The sequence below is a fragment of the Lissotriton helveticus genome, chromosome 2_1 (assembly GCF_964261635.1).
Source record: "Lissotriton helveticus chromosome 2_1, aLisHel1.1, whole genome shotgun sequence".
In the NCBI taxonomy this organism is placed as follows: Eukaryota; Metazoa; Chordata; class Amphibia; order Caudata; family Salamandridae; genus Lissotriton; species Lissotriton helveticus.
In genome coordinates, this window is record NC_136059.1 from 1,240,427,970 (window position 1) to 1,240,447,486 (window position 19,517).

The 19,517-nt window shown below is 44.8% G+C and overlaps 1 protein-coding gene across 1 annotated transcript in view; it reads left to right on the forward strand.

Moving 5' to 3' along the window:
* The window catches only part of PRDM9 (PR/SET domain 9), a 1,629,505-nt gene that overhangs the window by 1,098,518 nt on the left and 511,470 nt on the right, over positions 1-19,517 (forward strand). The window contains exon 8 of the mRNA XM_078676140.1: positions 8,659-8,726. Coding sequence (XP_078532266.1) covers positions 8,659-8,726 — 68 coding nt within the window. The remainder of the gene's footprint in view (positions 1-8,658; positions 8,727-19,517) is intronic.

Here is a 19,517-nt window from a genome sequence, read left to right on the forward strand (position 1 = left end):
AGCATGGTGTGAATGCAGTATAAATGTAACTACGAATCAATCACAAACAATAGTCCTCACTATAAACCACGCACTGAGAAAGTACTATGATAAAACTATGGGCACCACAATACAGTACTAGCCCTCCCTCCTATCGAAGCATGACAAAGGAAGAGTTGACGCCTGAAATGAGTATGAGGTAAAGCATTGCCATTCATTAGTTCCTTAATAACTGAAAGGCACTATTGTACATAATATGTGTTTTCCCGCACCCTGTCTTGCTATTTGTTGTCGTTTGTGTGTGTTTTTCTTCATTTTTCAGGTACAATGAAACCTTGAATCACGAAGGATCAGGTCAATTTACCTTTTCTCTTCTCACAACGTTTGCTTTAATCACTATTTATTCACCCCTATTGGTCCTGACGAAAGCCTAAGATCCTCTGACTACCAAAGGCTGAAACATGTTGACCTCTTTTTAGACATGAAATGCACTTGAACCCCTTACAAATTCAAAAAGTGCACCACTAACTTTTTAACCGAGTCCGAATCCAGACCTATTAAAACTGTCTTGGTCTGGCTGTCCGGATTTTTTAACTATACCATCACCACAACCCCTCCCCTACTATTCACGATCACTACTGCCTTAAACCAAAGGCAAAACCTCCTGGTGGAGGGTGCACAATACAAAAAATAACTCGATGATTACGCACGCACGTGTAAAAAAGCGGGTACCCAGTATATACCGCTAAGAAAGAACCATCCAAAATACACGTGTATGAGAGTTATATTTGTTTGGGAGATACCAGTTCCTCGACTTGTGAAACCCAAGGTTTAAGCAGGACAAGTGTTCCTTTCCCCCCTTTTGATCATAATATATATACATATATAAACACATACAGTGCAGACCTTTCTGGAAATGCTGAACAATGCTGCAATAAAAGATTTTGCACATAACTACATTCCAATAAAGCAGGGAGAAAGAAAGCCTTTGAAAACTGCTTTATTATACAGCAGAAAAAAAGGTAATCCGGCAAGGAAAGTGAAAGCATGGTCAGCACACAGGCTGCATTGTAGAGGAAACAACGGTGTAGAGAGCTGAAAAGGTAACCCACATAAACAATAACAATAAACTGTCACCGTGCCTTTAAGCAGCCATGACCACTAGCTCTCATCATGCCTCAGAGGTGACAGTTAGGTCAGTTGTTATTTTCGGCTCCTTCTGATCGGACCCTGGTCTCTACAGCTCTACCTTTTCTGATTTTTGTCAGAAAATCTCTTTCTTTTTTGAGGTGAAAAATGTTTCATTTGACTTTTTTTCAGTGTTGAAGCACTTTTCAGGTGTTTTTGAAGGGTTTGGGCATTGTTTTTCACACAGAAATTCCTTCCCTTTTTGATCATTGCCCCTCCTGTGGCAAGAAGAAGGCAAAAACAGACTCTCATCCAGTCTGTATTTTGTGTTTGCCTTCTGACTATGATCCTCACACTTGCCAGCATTGCCAGCACCTGTCCAGAAGAACTTTGAAGGACAGGGAGAAGATTCGCATCTGTGGACTGGCAGAAAGGAGAAGATCTTCCTCCAGAGGCAGGTCACCACTGAAGAAGAAGAAGGAGAGGCCATCCACAAGTAAGAACCCAGAGTGCCCTCCATCGGCGTCGGGTTTAGCGCCTCGAATCCCTTCTTCAGTGTCAAAAACAGCAACAAGAAGACCATCGATGGCGGGCTCGCCGTCGAGAGAAGAACGGTTGTCGTTGAGGATCACAGGTATGTCAATACCTCCGCCGTCGTCAACCAGGCGACGAACTGCGTTGAGGCAGCGATCTCCGTTGGTGCGGGCTCGCCCAACGTCGAGAGACAGGTCTCCGTCATCGCCGTCGAGGCGGCATTCGGAGTCGAGGCAGGCTCCGTCGTTGCAGAGTCACCAGCGGTCGACGTTGAAGCATAAATCACTGTCGAAGTCAACCAGGCAATGGTCGACGTCGAGTCAACTTCCGCCGTCGCAGGTTCAGCGGCCGGCAACGAAGCATATCTCCCCGTCGACGTCATCCAGACGGCGTTCAACATCGAGACAGGTACCATCTCCTCCTATGGCGTTGCGGCGACCTTCGACGTCGAGGTCTAGATCTCCTCCTGTTTCACATTAGACGTCGAGGACAGGAAAATCGACGTCGAGACATCGTTCGATGTCGAGGAGGCTTTTTCCGTCAAACCGGTCATCAAGGAGATCACGGACATGCTCACCTTCAAGAGCAAGATCTGGAGGCTGCAGGCATTCAACATCATTCCATTCGACGTCGAGGCATTCAGAAAGACCGACGTCGAGGAGATACTCCACATCCAGAGTCTCTCCCCTTATGGTGACACAGAGCAGATCTACGTCTAGGCACTCGCCTGTGACGTCTCATCGCTCTTCGCGACAGAGGTCACGCTCAAGAACCCGTGGGGCCTCTTCACATTCTGTCAGAAGTTCCCCACAGACAATTGCATCTTCTCACAGTGCATCCAGGCATTCTGAATAGCCTGTAGGTTCTCCTACAAGAAGTTCTCCGGGGAGGCAGAGATCTCCTTGAGTACATCTCTCTCCCAGGTGGATGCAACCCATGCATCTCTGGAAGCCAGCGTCGGCAGGTGCTACGCAAAGGGCGACTGAATACTCGAGCCCTTTAGATAGATCCCCATTACAGCGATTGGTGCAAGAAGTGGACAAGTCACCTCACACTCGCACCAGAGAGCACCGGGGCAGATCCACTGAGCGCAGGTCTACACATGGCCATTGTAAAAGGTGCCCTACACCATCTTGGTTGTCTTCATCAACACATTCTTCTAAGAGGGATTACTCTCCCACCCTCACAGAGTGTCCGCCTAGCAGAATTTCTCCCATTGATTATGTAAATACTTTCCATGATGTGCTCGCTAGAGGAGCACATCAGTTGGGCATCACCATGGCCTCTACACAAACGACCGCATCCATCATCTTTGAGTTCAGCATCAAAGATCTGTGTCAATGCCTCTTCTCCCCTTGGTACCGGGAGTCCACGAACCGGTAATGGAGGTTTTTCTAACACCAGTCTCCTCCAAAGCGGCTCCTGCACGTATTCTAAATAAATACAAGCAGACTGCATCGGACCCTCTATTCCTGAGATCAGACCCTCCTCCTGATTCAGTAATGATTGCAGCAGCGAGGGAAACACACTCTGTAGCATCTTTTTCCTCTGTTCCTCCTGATAAGGAGAGTAAGGCTCAGGACTCTTGGGGGAGGAAAGCCTGTGGTTCAGCGGCCTCCACACTGCAAGTCTCCAACGCGGCAGCCCTGTTAGGGCGATACGTCAGATCCCTGTGGGATTCTTTGGAGCGCTTTAAAGAGAAGCTTCTGAAAGAAGATCAACAGGACTTCTCAGAGATTATTTACGAGGGTGCTCTGGTGTCAAACCAAGTCATAAGCACTGCAACTGATGGCGTATCTCTAGCGGGTCATTCGTATGCACATGGACTTTGTGCACGTCGTTCCTCTTGGTTACGCCTAACTGCGCTCAAAGCCCGATGCACAACAACGCATAATGAATCTTCCCTTCTCAGGTACCTCTCTGTTTGGGGCCCATACAGATGAGGAGATGGGAAGAATGAAGGCGGAATTAGACACTTTGAAGGCGGTGGGCTGTAGTCCCGTGCTCGTCGCGAGCGGGACTTCCAAGATGGCGCCCGCAACTAGACTGACGGAAAAGGACACTGGCGGTCTAGTCTTTCCAGAAGAAGCCATGGTGATCCAGCAGGCGTGGAAACAAGAGACGGATTCAGTACCCGGGGAGGCGTTCAACGCGGACCGAGAGGACCACAGACTTGGTGAGCCCAGCAGGAGACCGGACCAGCAAGAAGACGCTGAGACAAACGAGAGCCCCACAGTGGAACCGCCTAGTGGCAACGCGCAAGAGTCAGGCCGACCCGAGGAAGAGGAGGAGGGCGGCAAGGCTCCAACAGCCACAGCCCAGGAGGGTTGTGGCCTTAGGCAAGTACCTTTTCTTAGTTTCCTCACGATGGGTTGGTGGAGGTCAGGAGTGTAAATAGCACCCGACTACAACCCCTTCACTCTACATCACCCCCCCCCTTTTCCCATGAGCACCAAACTTTCTTTCTTCATTCGGCCCACTTGTGTTTGGGGTGTTGGTGGTGTTAGTAGAGTCCCTAGTGCGGAAATCCCGTTTCTGACCAAGCCATTGTCTTTTTGTTGTTCTTGAGAATAACAGCACTGTACGAGACCTCCTCAACCTGGATGCCCTGCCAAATAGGGAGAGAAGAGAGATAACCAACCCTTCATTCCTGCTGAAAGAAGCTCTCCCCCAGCCTACCCTGGGGTGTATGGACTGGACTGGATGGACTGAACTGTCCTCAAAAACCCCTTTTTCTTTGTACCTTTTTCTTTCAGAACTCCACATAATTTGAATTATAACTTTACTATAATAAAAATAAGCATAACTCCACCCTTGTCCTGGCACTTTCTGCAACTGGGGATCACATGGGCCTTCAGAAAAAGAAGGAATTCAGGAAGCGTTACAGGCCCTATAATAGGAAAGGAAACCAACAGAGGGTTCAAACCCCTCAATGGTCCCAAGGCAAGCAGGGGAAGTCTCAATATCAGGGCCAACGCTCCTCGAGGGGAAGAGGAGGACTCCAGCAGCAATCCACCTCCACATCTAAGACCGCGGGGAAGCAATGAGTCAATGCTTCCTCCAGCATCGTTGCGCACCCCAGTGGGAGGAAGTATAACACACTACGCTCAAGAGTGGCGCAAAATAACAAACGATCAATGGGTGCTAAATATACTAGACAATGGATACGCGCTACATATTTGCACTGCTCCAAAAGTCTCCTCCGGCAACATCCAAGCAGCATCATCTGGACCTCCTGCGTCAGGAGGTGTTGACCCTTCTCGTAAAACAAGCGATAGAAGAGGTCCCCCCACTGCAGAGAGGAAAGGAATCTATTCCAGATACTTCCTTGTCTGTAAAAAAGACCAGCCGAACAAGTTCAGACCCATCTTAGATCTTCAGTTTCTGAACAAATGCATCAAAAAATAAAAATGTTGAATGCTTTCTCTTCATCAAATTTTTCCACACTTACAAAAAGGCGATTGGATATGCTCAGTGGACCTTCAGGATGCATACTTCCACATCCCCATCACGACACGACATCGTAAGTTCCTTCGTTTCACAATAGGAAAAGATCATTACCAGTTCAAAGTCTTACCCTTTGGTCTAAAGCCAGCTCCAAGGGTGTTCACAAAATGCATGGCGGTGGTAGCAGCCTTCTTACATCGCCAAGGCCTACACGTCTATCCATACCTGGACGATTGGTTACTAAAGGACTCCTCTCAACTCCTAGTGCGGAAGCACCTTCTCATATGTCTGGACGTGCTTCACCGTTGGGGACTTCATGTCAATCTGGACAAGTCGGTCCTCCAACCAACACAGTCGATCCACTATCTAAGGGCCACTATCAACTCCGCTCTAGGAAAAGTGTATCCTTCCGCGGACAGACTGTCATCAATGGCAGTGAAAGGCAATACCATTCTTCAAGCTTCTCAGCCTTCAGTAAGACAGGTGGCCTCTCTGCTGGGCTCAATGGCCTCCTGCATCTTCCTCATTCTCAATGCCAGATTGAGGATGAGGCCACTTCAGCAGGACCTAGAAGACAAGTGGAACCAAGCATCAGGTCAGTGGAACGATCGGATTCCACTATCTCCCAGTGCAAAGAAGTCCATCCTCTGGTGGATACATCCCAAGAATCTCATGGTGGGAGTTCCTTTTCATCAGCCTCTGCCAGTGCAATCCCTGATTACAGATGCTTCTCTTCAGGGTTGGGGCGCACATCTAGGTTCTCTTCAGACACAGGGAAGATGGTCCCCCAAAGAGCAAACTTATCATATCAACATGCTCGAGCTGCGAGCAGTTCACTTGACTCTCAAGGCTTTTCAACCTGCCATACAATCAGACTCAATTTTGATTCAAACGGACAACACCACCACCATGTACTATTTAAACAAACAAGGTGGAACATATTCTCGTCCTCTGTCTCTCGAAGCCCAAGCTATTTGGCACTGGCTGCTAGCCAGGAACCTACCGATCACGGCAGTCCATCTGCCAGGGGAGCAGAATGTTCGAGCGGACTCACTCAGTCGTCACTTCCAAGAGCAAGAAGACTGGGTGCTCCACAACGACGTGGTGGCAGACATTTTTCGGCAGTGGTGTCATCCCTCCATCGACCTCTTCGCAGCGACGAAAACAAAAAATGCGACGTCTTCGCATCCAGGTTTTACGGACCAGGAACGAGGGGGAATGTACTTTTGATAAACTGGTCAGGGACGTTTGCCTACGCCTTTCCTCCCCTCCCTCTAATTCCGAAGGTAGTGGCAAAGCTCCTCAGATCCAGGATGACGCTGATCCTAGTAGCACCAGACTAGCCTCGCCAATGGTGGTACCCGGATCTGTTGCAGTTGTCAATTCCCCCTCATCGGAGACTTCCATGCAGGCCGGATCTTCTAACCAAGATGGGGGGGGGAGATCTTTCATCCCAGCCTTCCCTCACTCAGCTTAACAAAAAGGCTCCTGAAGTCCTGCAGTACGGACACTTAAACCTCCCCTCAGACTGCATGGACATTCTATGGGAGCCAAGGAGACCTTCCACAAGAACCTCATACTCTATGAAATGGAAGAGGTTTTACTTGTGGTGTAGACAGAACGGTTGGAGTCCAATTACTGGCCAGGAGGAGGTCATCTTGCCATACGTACTCTATTTGGCCAAGTCTGGATTGAAATATCCCTCCATAAAAGTACATTTGGCAGCCATTACGGCTTACCGAAAATCTCCTAACCAACCTTCTTTTTTTCAGCTGCAAGAGGTTAAGGACTTCCTACAGGGGCTAAAGAAGGTTTACCCCCCTGTTAGACCTCCTTCCCCTCCATGGGAGTTGAACCTGGTATTGTCTAAACTGATGGGGCCTCCCTTTGAGCCCATTCATAAGGCTTCATTGCAACACCTTTCGTGGAAGGTGGCGTTTCTGGTAGCAGTCAGTTCTGTGCGCAGAGTGAGTGAAATTCAAGCGTATTCCTCCAAAGAGCCCTATACAGTCTTCCACCATAATAGGTTGGTTATGCGAACCCACCCCTTCTTTCTGCCAAAGGTGGTGTCGGAGGTCGATGTAAATCAGATGATCTCTTTACCTTCTTTCTTTCCAAATCCTACGACTCCAGCAGAAAGGTCTCTGCATTCGCTGGACCTCAAGAGGGTCCTCAAGTTTTACTTGGAGGCCACGAAATCTATGAGAAGGGCTGACCAATTATTTGTGAACTATGGGTCCATCAGAACCGGTTGTGCTGCTTCTAAAAGAACCATCTCAAGATGGATAGTGTCTTGTATAAAGTTATCTTACCAGTTGGCAAATAAGCCTTTGTTCACTTCTCCTAAAGCTCACTCAACTAGGGGTAAAGCGGCAACAGTGGCTTTTCTGCACAATACACTGATGGCCGAGATTTGCAAAGCAGCAACTTGGAAATCGGTCCATACAATTACCAGACATTACTGTCTGGATTCTGACTCCAGCGCAGATTCCCAAGTGGACCAGGCTTCCTTGAAGAATCTGTTCCAGTGTTGATAATTTCGGAGTCTGTGTTTGCCTAGTTTTCTTATGTCTGAATAGTTCTCTGTCTACTTGCCCGCAGAATGAGGGGATGGGCTTGCTATTCTATTCATGTTCTTATGACTATTGATGAGGATCCCCTGGAAGAGAAGGATTAGTTACTTACCTGTAATCCTTGTTCTCTTCCAGGGGTATCCTCGTCAAAGTCATAAGCTACCCACCCACCTCCCCGGGCAAGTGAGCATGAGATATACATCTGTTTCTAAAATGGTCTGTGGTTATCCGCAAAGAACAACTGACCTAACTGTCACCCCTGAGGCATGATGGGAGCTAGGGGGCATGGCTGCCTTAAAGGCACGTGCCAGATTATTGTTAATGTTTATCTGGTTTAGCTTTTCAGCTTTCTACACTGATGTGTCCTCTACAATGCAGCCTGTGTGCTGACAATGCTTTCACTTTCCTTGCAGGATTACCTTTTTTCTGCTGTATAATAAAGCAGTTTTCAAAGGCTTTCTTTCTCCCTGCTTTATTGGAATGTATTTATGTGCAAAATCTTCTATTGCAGCATTGTTCAGCATTTCCAGAAAGGTCTGCATTGTATGTGTTTATACATGTATATATACATATATGTAGAGCTACATATATTTGATATATGTTTTCCGGGGTCCTGCACATGGGCGGGAATATTCATGTGCTTATGACTTTGACGAGGATACCCCTGGAAGAGAACTAGGATTACAGGTAAGAAACTAATCCTTACCTTCACATCGAATGTTGAGCAGTCACAAATCACTGCGCATTTCACAAAATGCTTTTTCTGTTTATTCAAAAGAATGATTTTTTTTATTGATGCAAGGTTTTTATAGTGTGCCTTTGTGCTGCCACGATCATTTAAAATTCTTACTAATATTAACCTCTACTAGTCAACCCGCAAATCAAGTTACCATGCGTATTAAAATAGCCTGCTAATGTCGACAAACAACTTTAGTTCAAGTAAAGCTTTTAGAACTTTTAACTGCCATTAAATACTTGTTTTCTTCTTAATTTGCAGATTGCTAAGGGGAGAAATAGATACGAGTACGTTGATGCAAAGGATGAATCGAGTTCCAATTGGATGCGGTAAACATTATAGTCATTTTCCCACTTTCTTTTTGTCCCTTATTGCATTGTTAATTCATACAGAAAAACTCTGAGTTCTGGTAACTTTGTTTTTTCTAAATAAATGCTTTGCGCTAATGAAAAGTAAAAAAATAGCTAACGTAGCAGTTGTAGGCCTAGTACTCTATGTTGATTGTGACGTTTGCTGTCAATGTTCTATTGCGTGGACAAATTCATGTTTGCATGTCGGTAAAATAATGGTGAATTTATTTTCACAGCCAAGACAACGACCTTCATAAGAGTATTAACATTAGACCAGTGAATAATAATTTCATTACAAGACCGGAGGCTACCAATATGCATGCAACTTTTAATGCAGACCCAATCAGCTGCATACATCACAAAGCAAGTTCCATATTAGAACGTTAGAAAGAAGTAAAGGGCATGAGCACTAGGCAATCAGCTTTTTTTAAATGTGGCTCCAAGCAGAAAAGTTCACTACGTTTCTTATTACTTTACTTGTCTAACTGTTTGATATATTCATTTTCTATATATTTACTGTTATATGCTGATCATATCACCAATGTACTACTGTCATTACTGCCTGTATTAGTCTTAAGATTTGTATTTGTATTTGTGCTTTACTCGATTTTCTATTACCATTGTTGGTTTTGGATAATTCCCTCACCCCCCTTTTTAGCCGTCTTCTCCCACTCTCCAATTTACAGAGACTGGCGTAGATTCTACCCCCAACCCGCCCTCCCTACCCTTGTTTGTTTTGGTGCCGAATTATTTAGTGATCGTGGAGAGGATCGCCGCTCATAGGCTCCTCTTCCCCCGTGCTCTCATTCACTTTAGGAGTATTATTTGGAAAAAATAAGCGTTTACCGGCTCGATGCTCCCATTCCTCTGGGACCTCTAGGGTGAGCGCCGTTAGAGGAATTCACCCTGGCAACGCCCGCGTCGCATACGCGTGTTGCCAGGGAACTCTCCTCCAAGCCAGCTGATCAGTCACTCGAGCTGAGTTTTCAGTTGCTCGCGTCTTGGATCAGCTGGCGATTTCGGAGCTCGGCTCTCTTTCTCCCAAATATTCATTTCACTGCACGTTTTAAGGACAATCTTATGATTTATATTTAACCTCTCTCTCCCCATTTCTTGTCAGTCCTTCCTTGGCAAGAGTTTTATTTATCTCAAATCGAATATTACTTAGCTGAATTAGCCAATTTCAAATCAAATCTTAGTTTCCTGATTTGGCTAATTTATTAATCCCTCTTTACAAACAAAAAATATATATATATAATAATTATTATCAAATATATAAAAAAAGGGAATATACATATATATATATATATATATATATATATCAGAAATAATAAAATAAATAAATAATTATATATTTATACTTACATATCTACTGCCTGTATAATGTCTGATACAGACAAAGGTAATACTCCCCTACCTAATATAGAGGATGAGGCAATTAAATCTATGATTCACAGGGAAATGAGATCATGCATGTTTTCAACACTGTCCAGGGTTATGGAGCCAAAAAGATAATTTCCTTTGGAAGAGGAAGGTGCTACACAGTTTCATGATAACCCTACAGGTGATGACGAAGTGATTGAAATAAGGTGTAAAAAACCAAGAAAGAGAAATAACACAGATTATACCCCTAAGAGCACTGTAACAGGTCATAGTACCTCAAGCTTCATGGGAGAGCCTCACTCCTCAGATGCTTCGGGTGTCCTTAGCGACACAACATTTAAAGGTGTCCCCAGCGGCACAACATTTAAAGGTGTCCTTCACGGCACAAACTATCCAAGTGCTCATGACGACGATCTTTAATTCTTTCATGATGACAACGATCATTATGATAAAAGCTCTGTATTCCCTGATGAATATATTCCCGACCTGGACATAGATAACCAGGAATTTGACTCTCAATCCTTTGATGATAATATCCCTTCCTCTTCAAAAGATAGCATCATGGATGCTCTAGGTAAAGAGATGGTGTCCCCTTTTAACATCAAACATCCCCGGAGCTCTGACTGGGTTCCCTATGATCATGTCTGGAAATGTATTGCTAAATGGATAAGGAATATTCTAGAGAGAGAGACACGTAATCTTTTGAGAGCGGAATGTTCAAGACCCTCTATCGAAGGAAAGATCTGCCAAACGCCTAACCTTGATCCCAAGCTCATAAAATACCTTTTCAAACTTGGTAGGGATCCTAGAAAGGGTATGGAGAGATCTCTTAAAATTTGCCAAGACCGACTCCTTGATGTTTTAGGCACCTTAGCTAAAATCATTGGCGCTGCAGAAGATAGCTATATGAATGGATCTCCTTCGGACACCGACATAATCCATGGTTGGAGTCAAAGGGTAATAGTGCTGTTAGGTAATGCCAACGCCAGTCTTAATTCCGAAAGGAGAAAGGTTGTCCTTACTAAAATAAGCCCTAAATTGAGTGATCTAGCCAACAAGGACCCTTCTCTCAACCCGGAAGGTTTACTTTTCAGCAAAGACCTAATCAAAACCCTGGGCAAATACGTGTCCACCTTTACTGCCATGGACAAAGCACATCAGAATATGAGAAGGGTCTTCAACACCAACAACCTTTGTGCCAGGCACGGAAGAAAGGGTCAATCTTTCGGCCGATTCAATCGCAGGCCCTACTCAAGGTCAAGAGGTTACGGTGGAAGAGGCCACCAATCCTCAAATCAAGCACAGTTCTACCCTCCAAGAGGTAGAGGGTCCTGTTCAAGAGGCTTCAGAGCGAGAGGAACAACTAACGACACCAACTCTCGAAGTGAGAACTACAATTCTTTATCCCCCCCCCCTTTTCTTCCCCAAAAGTGGGAGGCAGGCTAAAGTTCTTTGTCCAGAACTGGAAACTAATTACTCAGGATCCTTGGGTTCTAAACACTGTAAGCACTTTTACTATACATTTTATAGACACTCCGATCCAAAATTCACTTCCCAGGGAAATGCCCCTTACCTCAGACCAAGAGAAAATAATAGAGGAGGAGATCTCTTCAATGATTCAGAAAATCGCAATTGTAGAAGTCCCTATGGATTTGCTGAGATTCGTACGTACACTCTTCCTAGTCGAGAAAAAAGACAAGGCATGGAGGCATGTCATAAATCTAAGGGAACTCAACAAATACCTTGTTTACAGACACTTCAAGATGGAAGGAATCCATCTTCTGAGAGATCTCTTGTTAGAAGGAGATTAGCTAGTCAAATTAGATCTGAAAGACACTTACTTTACCATCCCTATGGCCAAAGAACATCAACCCTTCCTTCAATTTATTTGGAAAAACCATCTATTTAAATTCAAAGTTTTCCCTTCGGACTATCATCAGCACCTTGGTGCTTCACCAAGATAATGAGGGCAGTCGCCTCCTCTTTAAGAGAAATGGGTATTTGTATGATCATATATCTAGACGATATTCTTATTATGTCTCAGGATCATTCTCAAATCCTTCAAGACCTCCAGACTGTAGTAGACCTCTTGGAGAATCTAGGATTTATTGTAAACAAGGAGAAATCAATTATATCTCCCTCCAGAGCTATGGAATTCCTGGGTTCCACTGTAGACATCACAAATTGCCTCCTTCTCCTTCCACCGAAGAAGATTTCCAAAATAAAGAAAGAGATAAGACATGTCCTGAAACATCAAAATCTGTCCCTAAGGGAACTAGCCAGACTCCTGGGTCTTCTATCTTCCTCTATACAAGCTATCTTTCCAGGCCCCTTAAATTATCGAGCCCTTCAAAGGATAAAAGAGAAGGCTCTGAGGGCAGGCCTCTGGTACAGAGACCGAGTTTCTTTGAACCAAGAAGCCATATTGGAACTGCCCTGGTGGTTAGAGAATCTGGATGCTTGGAACGGCAGAGCGATTTTTGGTTCAGCACCAGATTTTATCTTAGAATCTGATCCGAGCCTTCATGGCTGGGGTGCCTGTCTCCTAGATCAGAACACTGGAGGGGTCTGGTCTCAAGAGGAATCTTCACACCATATAAACTATTTAGAAGTGACCGCAGGTCTTTATGCTTTAATGAGCTTCAAACTCTCTCTTCAAGGCAGATCTGTCATTCTGAAAATAGACAATATGTCCGCTGTTGCCTACATAAACCGCCTGGGAGGTACCAAGTCGGAAGACCTCTCAAACTTAGCCAAGAAACTTTGGATGTTCTGCCTGGAACACAAGATCTCTCTAAGAGCAGAATATCTTCCAGGGAAATCGAACCTTTATGCGGATTGGAACTCGAGATTCCTCTTGGATCACACCGACTGGAAACTCAACACCTCTGTGTTCAACTCCCTCAACAATCTTTGGGGTCCCTTCCAAATAGATCTATTCACGAGCAGACTGACATTCCAATTGGAGAAATATTATAGAAATATTATTTAGCGCCGAGACGCCCAAGGGTAATTGTACGCGCTTTATAAATATCACAAACATAAACATAAACATAGCTGGATGGGATGCCTGACCCGGGTGCTCTAGCGGTGAATGCATTTCTCCAATCATGGGAAGGGATCAACGCTTATGCTTTTCCTCCATTTGCAATGATCCAGAGAGTCCTTCAGAAAGTGAGACAACAATGCTCTTCCATTGTCCTGGTGACTCCCTTTTGGCCATCCCAAGCCTGGTTCCCGACTACCCGGGAACTGACTTACGATCTTCCTTTCCTAATTCCTTCCCTCAGGGACCTACTTACAGACGTAGATGGTCAAATTCACCCTCTTGTTCAAACAGTGAATTTGAACCTTCTTGCCTGGAGAGTGTCAGGAGATCCAATGATCTCGCAGGACTTTCGTCGACAGCTTCAACTCTCCTCAGAGAGTCATGGGCCCCTGGAACACACTACCGGTATAACAACATTTGGAAAATTTGGTTACGTTGGTGCCTGGAAAGGAACCTGGATTCCGTTCAAGCACCTATCGTTGATATAGTTAATTTCCTTGTGGAACAATTCGATAGAGGTCTAAGTTATAGGTAAATCAATTGTTATAGGTCAGCTATTTCTGCAGGACATGCCCTAGTCAACGGTAAAACGGTAGGTAAGAATGCTATTGTTTGTAGAATCCTAAAAAGTATCAGACTTAGGAGACCTCCAAAACCTAGATATCAATCTTTATGGGATGTCAAATTAATTCTTGACCTTTTCTGTTGTTGGCCTGACAATTCTCCTTTGAACAGAAAGCACCTTTCAATCAAATTAGCTACTCTTCTTTGTTTGTTTTCTTGTCGCAGGGTCTCTGATGTGAAAGCTCTTGATATTTCTTATAGATCTTATGATATTTATGGAGTAAAATTTTAACTGCATAGAAGAACCAAGACTATGTCTGATTCTATTTTCTACCCTCGCTTTGATATATGTAAAAAACTTTGTGCTGTGGATTGTATGAAAGAATATGACTTGAGAATGAATGCCCTTTGCCCCTCCGGTGTAGATCAATTACTTATTTCCTTCGTTAAACCTCAAAAGGCGTTACCTCTTCCTCTATTGCAAGATGGGTCAAAATTGTTATGAACCTCGCAGGTATCGATCTGAATATTTTCAAATCACATTCTATCAGAGCTGCAATGGCGAGTAAGTCATTTTGGTCAGGTGGTAAGTTTGATGATATTCTTAAAGCTGCTGATTGGTCTAACTCTAGAACTTTTGTTCATCACTATTGCAAACCTATTACTCATATGTCTGATGTTGTCTTACATGGCTACCAACATGCATAATGGTAGCCTCCAGTCTTGTAATGAAATTGCGATTCTCCTATTACCATAACTAGAGAATCTGGATTTCATTAAAGACACAGAGGCTAACATTATCCCTCCCACCCTTTCCCTTGGGTGGTTGATTTTAACATACAGTATACTTTTGTATTCTCTGTATATTATATTTATATGATATGCTTGCTTTGCATTTACAATGATTATGCTTCTTTTCATGTTTACAATTTTGGTCTTTTGCACCTTTTTTTCTTAAAAGTTTTATATCTTCTTCTCTCTCTTTTCAGATAATCTCTCGTAACCTCATGTTTCTGACCCACGGATCAATTTATTTTTCTTTCTTCTTCGAGATGCACTAAAGTATTTGTAAACATGAAAAGAAGCATAATTTAGATTTTTCACAGCCTGCTGGGCAGAAAATCTGGATTTTATTAAGGACACGGAGGCTAATATTATGCAAATCTCCTTTATTACCACAGCTCAGCAGCAACAATGGAATAGAACTTTGTGAACATTCTAAAGAGAAGACTAGTCCCTCTCTGACCAGGCATCTTCCTTCTTTGTTGCTGCTGCTCAGAAAGATAAGTACTACCTTTCCAAGCTTAGTACTATAACTTATGATTTAACCCTACTTATGATGTATGCCGAATGCTTGAATGCTTAAGAGTTGATACCATGTTAATATGACATTATTATTATTATTATTAATTATGGGCACGTATTTATCTGTTCTAGCATGATTTAATTACTTCTTATCAGCAATGCTCTGTCAGCAGTGACTCTTTACCATCCAGCGGAAACTTCCCCCCTTTTCTCCGTTCATGACCCCACTCCGCTCTTATTCTAAATCGCTATAGCCCTTAATGGGTTGCTTTACCGAGCGGAGATCGTTGTACGGCCTTCCCATACAAATATTCTCAACCGCGCCACCCCTTTCTCTCAGGCGGTGTCGTTTGGGCTTGGGATACGAACCGGGCAACCCCCCTTCCTCATAAGAGTCGTTTACTTTTAAAGGATCACACGCACTGAGCTGAATAGCCTCGCGCTGCTCCCGCTCGCACCCTACCTTCATTCCTCTCGCATCGTCCCCGCGCACACATTATTCAACAAGCATGACCCGGCTTGAGCAATGACGTGCTTTAGAGGAAAGCACCTTAGCGGGAGCCACGCACGTCGCAACCTGCGTGGCAACCATTTTGTACCCCTAACAACCATTCCCTTCGGCATTTCACGAGCGACAACGGTCTTTTCCTCACGATCTGCTATCTCTTTAGGACAACACCCCAACTCCGCGATTTTAATCGGTAATTTTTCCGATTAACCAGCTCTTTTCCCTCCATAAACCCTATACTATAAAAAAAAAAAAAAAAAAAGGGGCAGAGGCATACCTACCTATTTACAAGGGAATACCTACCAATAAGGGGCATAATTACTAACATGTCTACATCCCCGTCTCTAGATCAAAAGCTAGAGGAACTTGTCAATAAGGCCCTAGAGAAAGCCCTAGGCTCAATTGACGACGCTATCAACAAAAAATTGGACTCCCTTTCCAATTTACCCTCTACTAGCAAGACCAATGGGGTACCTAAAAGCAATAAAAAGAGGGCTATTATCACGACTCAATACAAAAAGAGCGCAAAGAAGCTAAAGAGCTCTATCTCTACAGGCCCTAGGGGCGCTGACCAGACTGGTGCCTCGGGCACCCCAGATGGGCAAGACATAGGCCCAGAATTCCCTATCCACATCAACAGCGACGAAAGCTGTGATGAAGAAATTGAACTATCATGCTCATCAGGATTTAATACAGATGTGGAGGATGAGAACGTTAGACAAAGCGGAAGCTTAGAAGGAGCCTCTAAGGCCTCAGGTTCTAACAGTATGCCTCTAGACCCATTCGGGGAAGAAATGTTTGATCCCCTCCTAATTAAACACCCACTCTCTCCAGAATGGACCCCCTCCCAGCATATCGTTGACTACCTGTCATTCTGGCTCAGGAGGGAAATACCCCAAGAAGTCAGATCTAGACTCAGATCTGAATGCCCACGCCCATCCCTACCAAATAAAATCGCTATGACCCCAGAGTTAGACCCTAAGGTTGTGGCCTTTATAGCCAAAAACAACAGGGACCCAAGGAAAGGTCTAGACAAAGGACTAAAATCATGTCAAGATCGCCTTCTTGATGTAATAGGACCCCTTACCAAAATATTCGAAATGACAGAATCGGCTTACGTAGGGAATAACCAAATTGATGTCAAGGAGCTACGAGAATGGGTGCAAAGAGCGATATGCCTTGTTGGCAATGCTAATACTGCCATCTCCACAGAAAGGAGAAAAGGAGTCCTATTTAAAATAGATCCTAAACTCATTGAACTAGCCAAGAAAGACGGAGGCGCTGACTCTCAAGGTCTCCTCTTTGGTGAGGACTTCATAAAAGAAATGGCCAAGTATGTGAGCGCCTTCAGCTCGATTCAAAAATCGCAAAAAGATATTAAAAAAGTATTCAATGATAGAGTTTTTGCCAGGGCCGGGAGAATACGGGGTCGTTTCCCCGGCCGCGGAACTCAATCTTCGAGACCCTTCAATACCCGCGGAGGAAGATTCTCCAACAACTATGGCTCCCAGTTCTTTCCACAAAGACAGAGAAACCGAGGACGTACCTTCAGAGGCGAACGGAGACAACGTTCCTTTTCCTCAGGTAAGAACCTTAAAAGACCATTCAGATACCCCTCCAAGGGTGGGAGGGAGACTACGCCAATTCGCTGGGAACTGGAACTTAGTAACACAAGACAGCTGGGTCTTAGATACAGTAAAGGGTTACAAAATAGACTTTCTGGGTATTCCCCTTCAAACACGTCGCCCCCACGAGATCACTTTCTCTCTCAAAGACCGAGACCTAGTCTCCAAAGAAGTACAAGAACTGTTACAAAAAGGGGCAATAATCGAGACGGAAACAAGAGGTTTCCTCAGCAATGTTTTTCTAGTGGAGAAGAAGAACAAAGAACAGAGACCCGTAATAAACCTAAAAGACTTGAATCGTTGGGTAGTTTACCAACACTTCAAAATGGAGGGTATACACCTCCTGAGAGACATTTTACGGAAAGGGGACTGGCTCACGAGGTTAGACCTGAAAGACGCTTACTTAACAATCCCCATCTGGGAACCTCACCAGAAATTCCTCCAATTCACTTGGTTAGGAAAACTCTACCAATTCTGCAGTCTCCCGTTCGGCCTATCGTCCGCCCCCTGGTGTTTCACCAAGGTACTACGCCCCGTAACCGCCTGGCTCAGGGGGAGAGGGGTAAGACTGATCATATACCTAGACGACATCCTTATAATGGCCCAATCGAAAGAGACTGCATCCCTCCACACCAACCTTACAATTCAAATTTTGGAACATCTGGGTTTCATCATAAATACCAAGAAATCTTGTATTATTCCCGACCAACAAACAGAGTTCCTAGGCTTTACGGTAGACACTCTCAAGGCGGAACTGAAGTTACCCTCCGAAAAAGTCAGGAAAATGAGGAAGGAATTGAGGAAGGCTCTTGCGAAAAAGACCTTCCCTCTGAGAGTACTGGCAAGAATCGTTGGCCTCCTTTCCTCGACAATCCAAGCCATCTTCCCGGGACCCCTCCATTATCGGGCACTCCAAAGACTAAAGGCGAATGCTCTAAGATCGAACCATTCATATTCCCATATGATTTCCCTAGATCAAGAATCGAGGACGGAACTCCTCTGGTGGCTCAGAAATGCGGAAGCATGGAACGGCAGAGCCATTTTCGGGGAACAACCGGATCTGATAATAGAATCAGATGCGAGCTTGGCAGGATGGGGAGCGAGATGTGGGAAATACTCCACAGGGGGTCGTTGGACCACTCAAGAAAAGAGATTGCATATCAACTGCTTAGAATTACTGGCAGGTTCATTTGCGATTCGCTGTTTTACACCCAAAACAGCGAAATGCTGTGTGACATTACGCATGGACAATGTTTCAGCAGTCCGTTACGTCAACAAGCTGGGCGGTCCACATTCCAAGGGCCTAACGGACCTTGCGAAGAGTTTTTGGGAATATTGCTTGAACAAAGGTATTTCGGTAGTAGCGGAACATATTCCGGGTCTGAGCAATGGTGTCGCAGACTGGTACTCCAGGAATTTCAAAGATTCGAGCAACTGGAGACTAGACAGACAAATTTTTCTGACTATTCAATCAATATGGGGTCCTTTCAGGACAGACCTTTTTGCAGATCGCCTGAACACACAACTGAAGGAATTCTTCAGTTGGAGGCCGGACCCTCTAGCTCGGAAAGTAGATGCCTTTTTACAAGACTGGAAAGGTCTGAAACCTTATGCCTTCCCGCCGTTTGCCTTGCTTCCTCGACTTCTTCTTCATGCTCGACGCTACACCGAGGCTATGACCGTGATAACTCCTCTCTGGAGGTCCCAAGCCTGGTTCCCAGTCATCCTGGAAATGAGCATAGACTTCCCAATTCTAATACCCTCCTTCAGGGAAATACTCTCGGGTCCAGAGGGAGACGCCCATCCCCTCGTGGATCAGGGTCTTCTAACTCTGACGGCCTGGAGGATTTCAGGAGACAATGGCAAATCCCTGGGCTTTCGCCGAATGCTTTCAGACTCATTTCCGAGTCATGGGCTCAAGGTACAAGGAAAGCATATCGACTGGCATGGAACAAATGGGTTCGCTGGTGTCTTCAACGAGATCACGATCCCGTTTCAGTTGATCTAGTTCATGTTATCAACTACCTGTCTGAACTCTTTACTTCTGGACTCTCTTATAGAACCGTTAATGTCTATAGATCTGCAATTTCTGCAGGGCACTCCCTCATTGATGGTCTCTCCGTTGGACAGAACTTACTCACTAAAAAGATCATGAGAAGCATGAGAGTCATTAATCCTCCAACCGCTAAATATACCGCTCTTTGGGACGTAACACTGGTACTCCGAACCTTATCATCCTGGGGGGAGAACTCTTCCCTTTCTTTAAAACGTATCTCTTTCAAACTTACTGTTTTATTATGTCTGGTATCTTTCAGAAGAACCTCCGATGTCAAAGC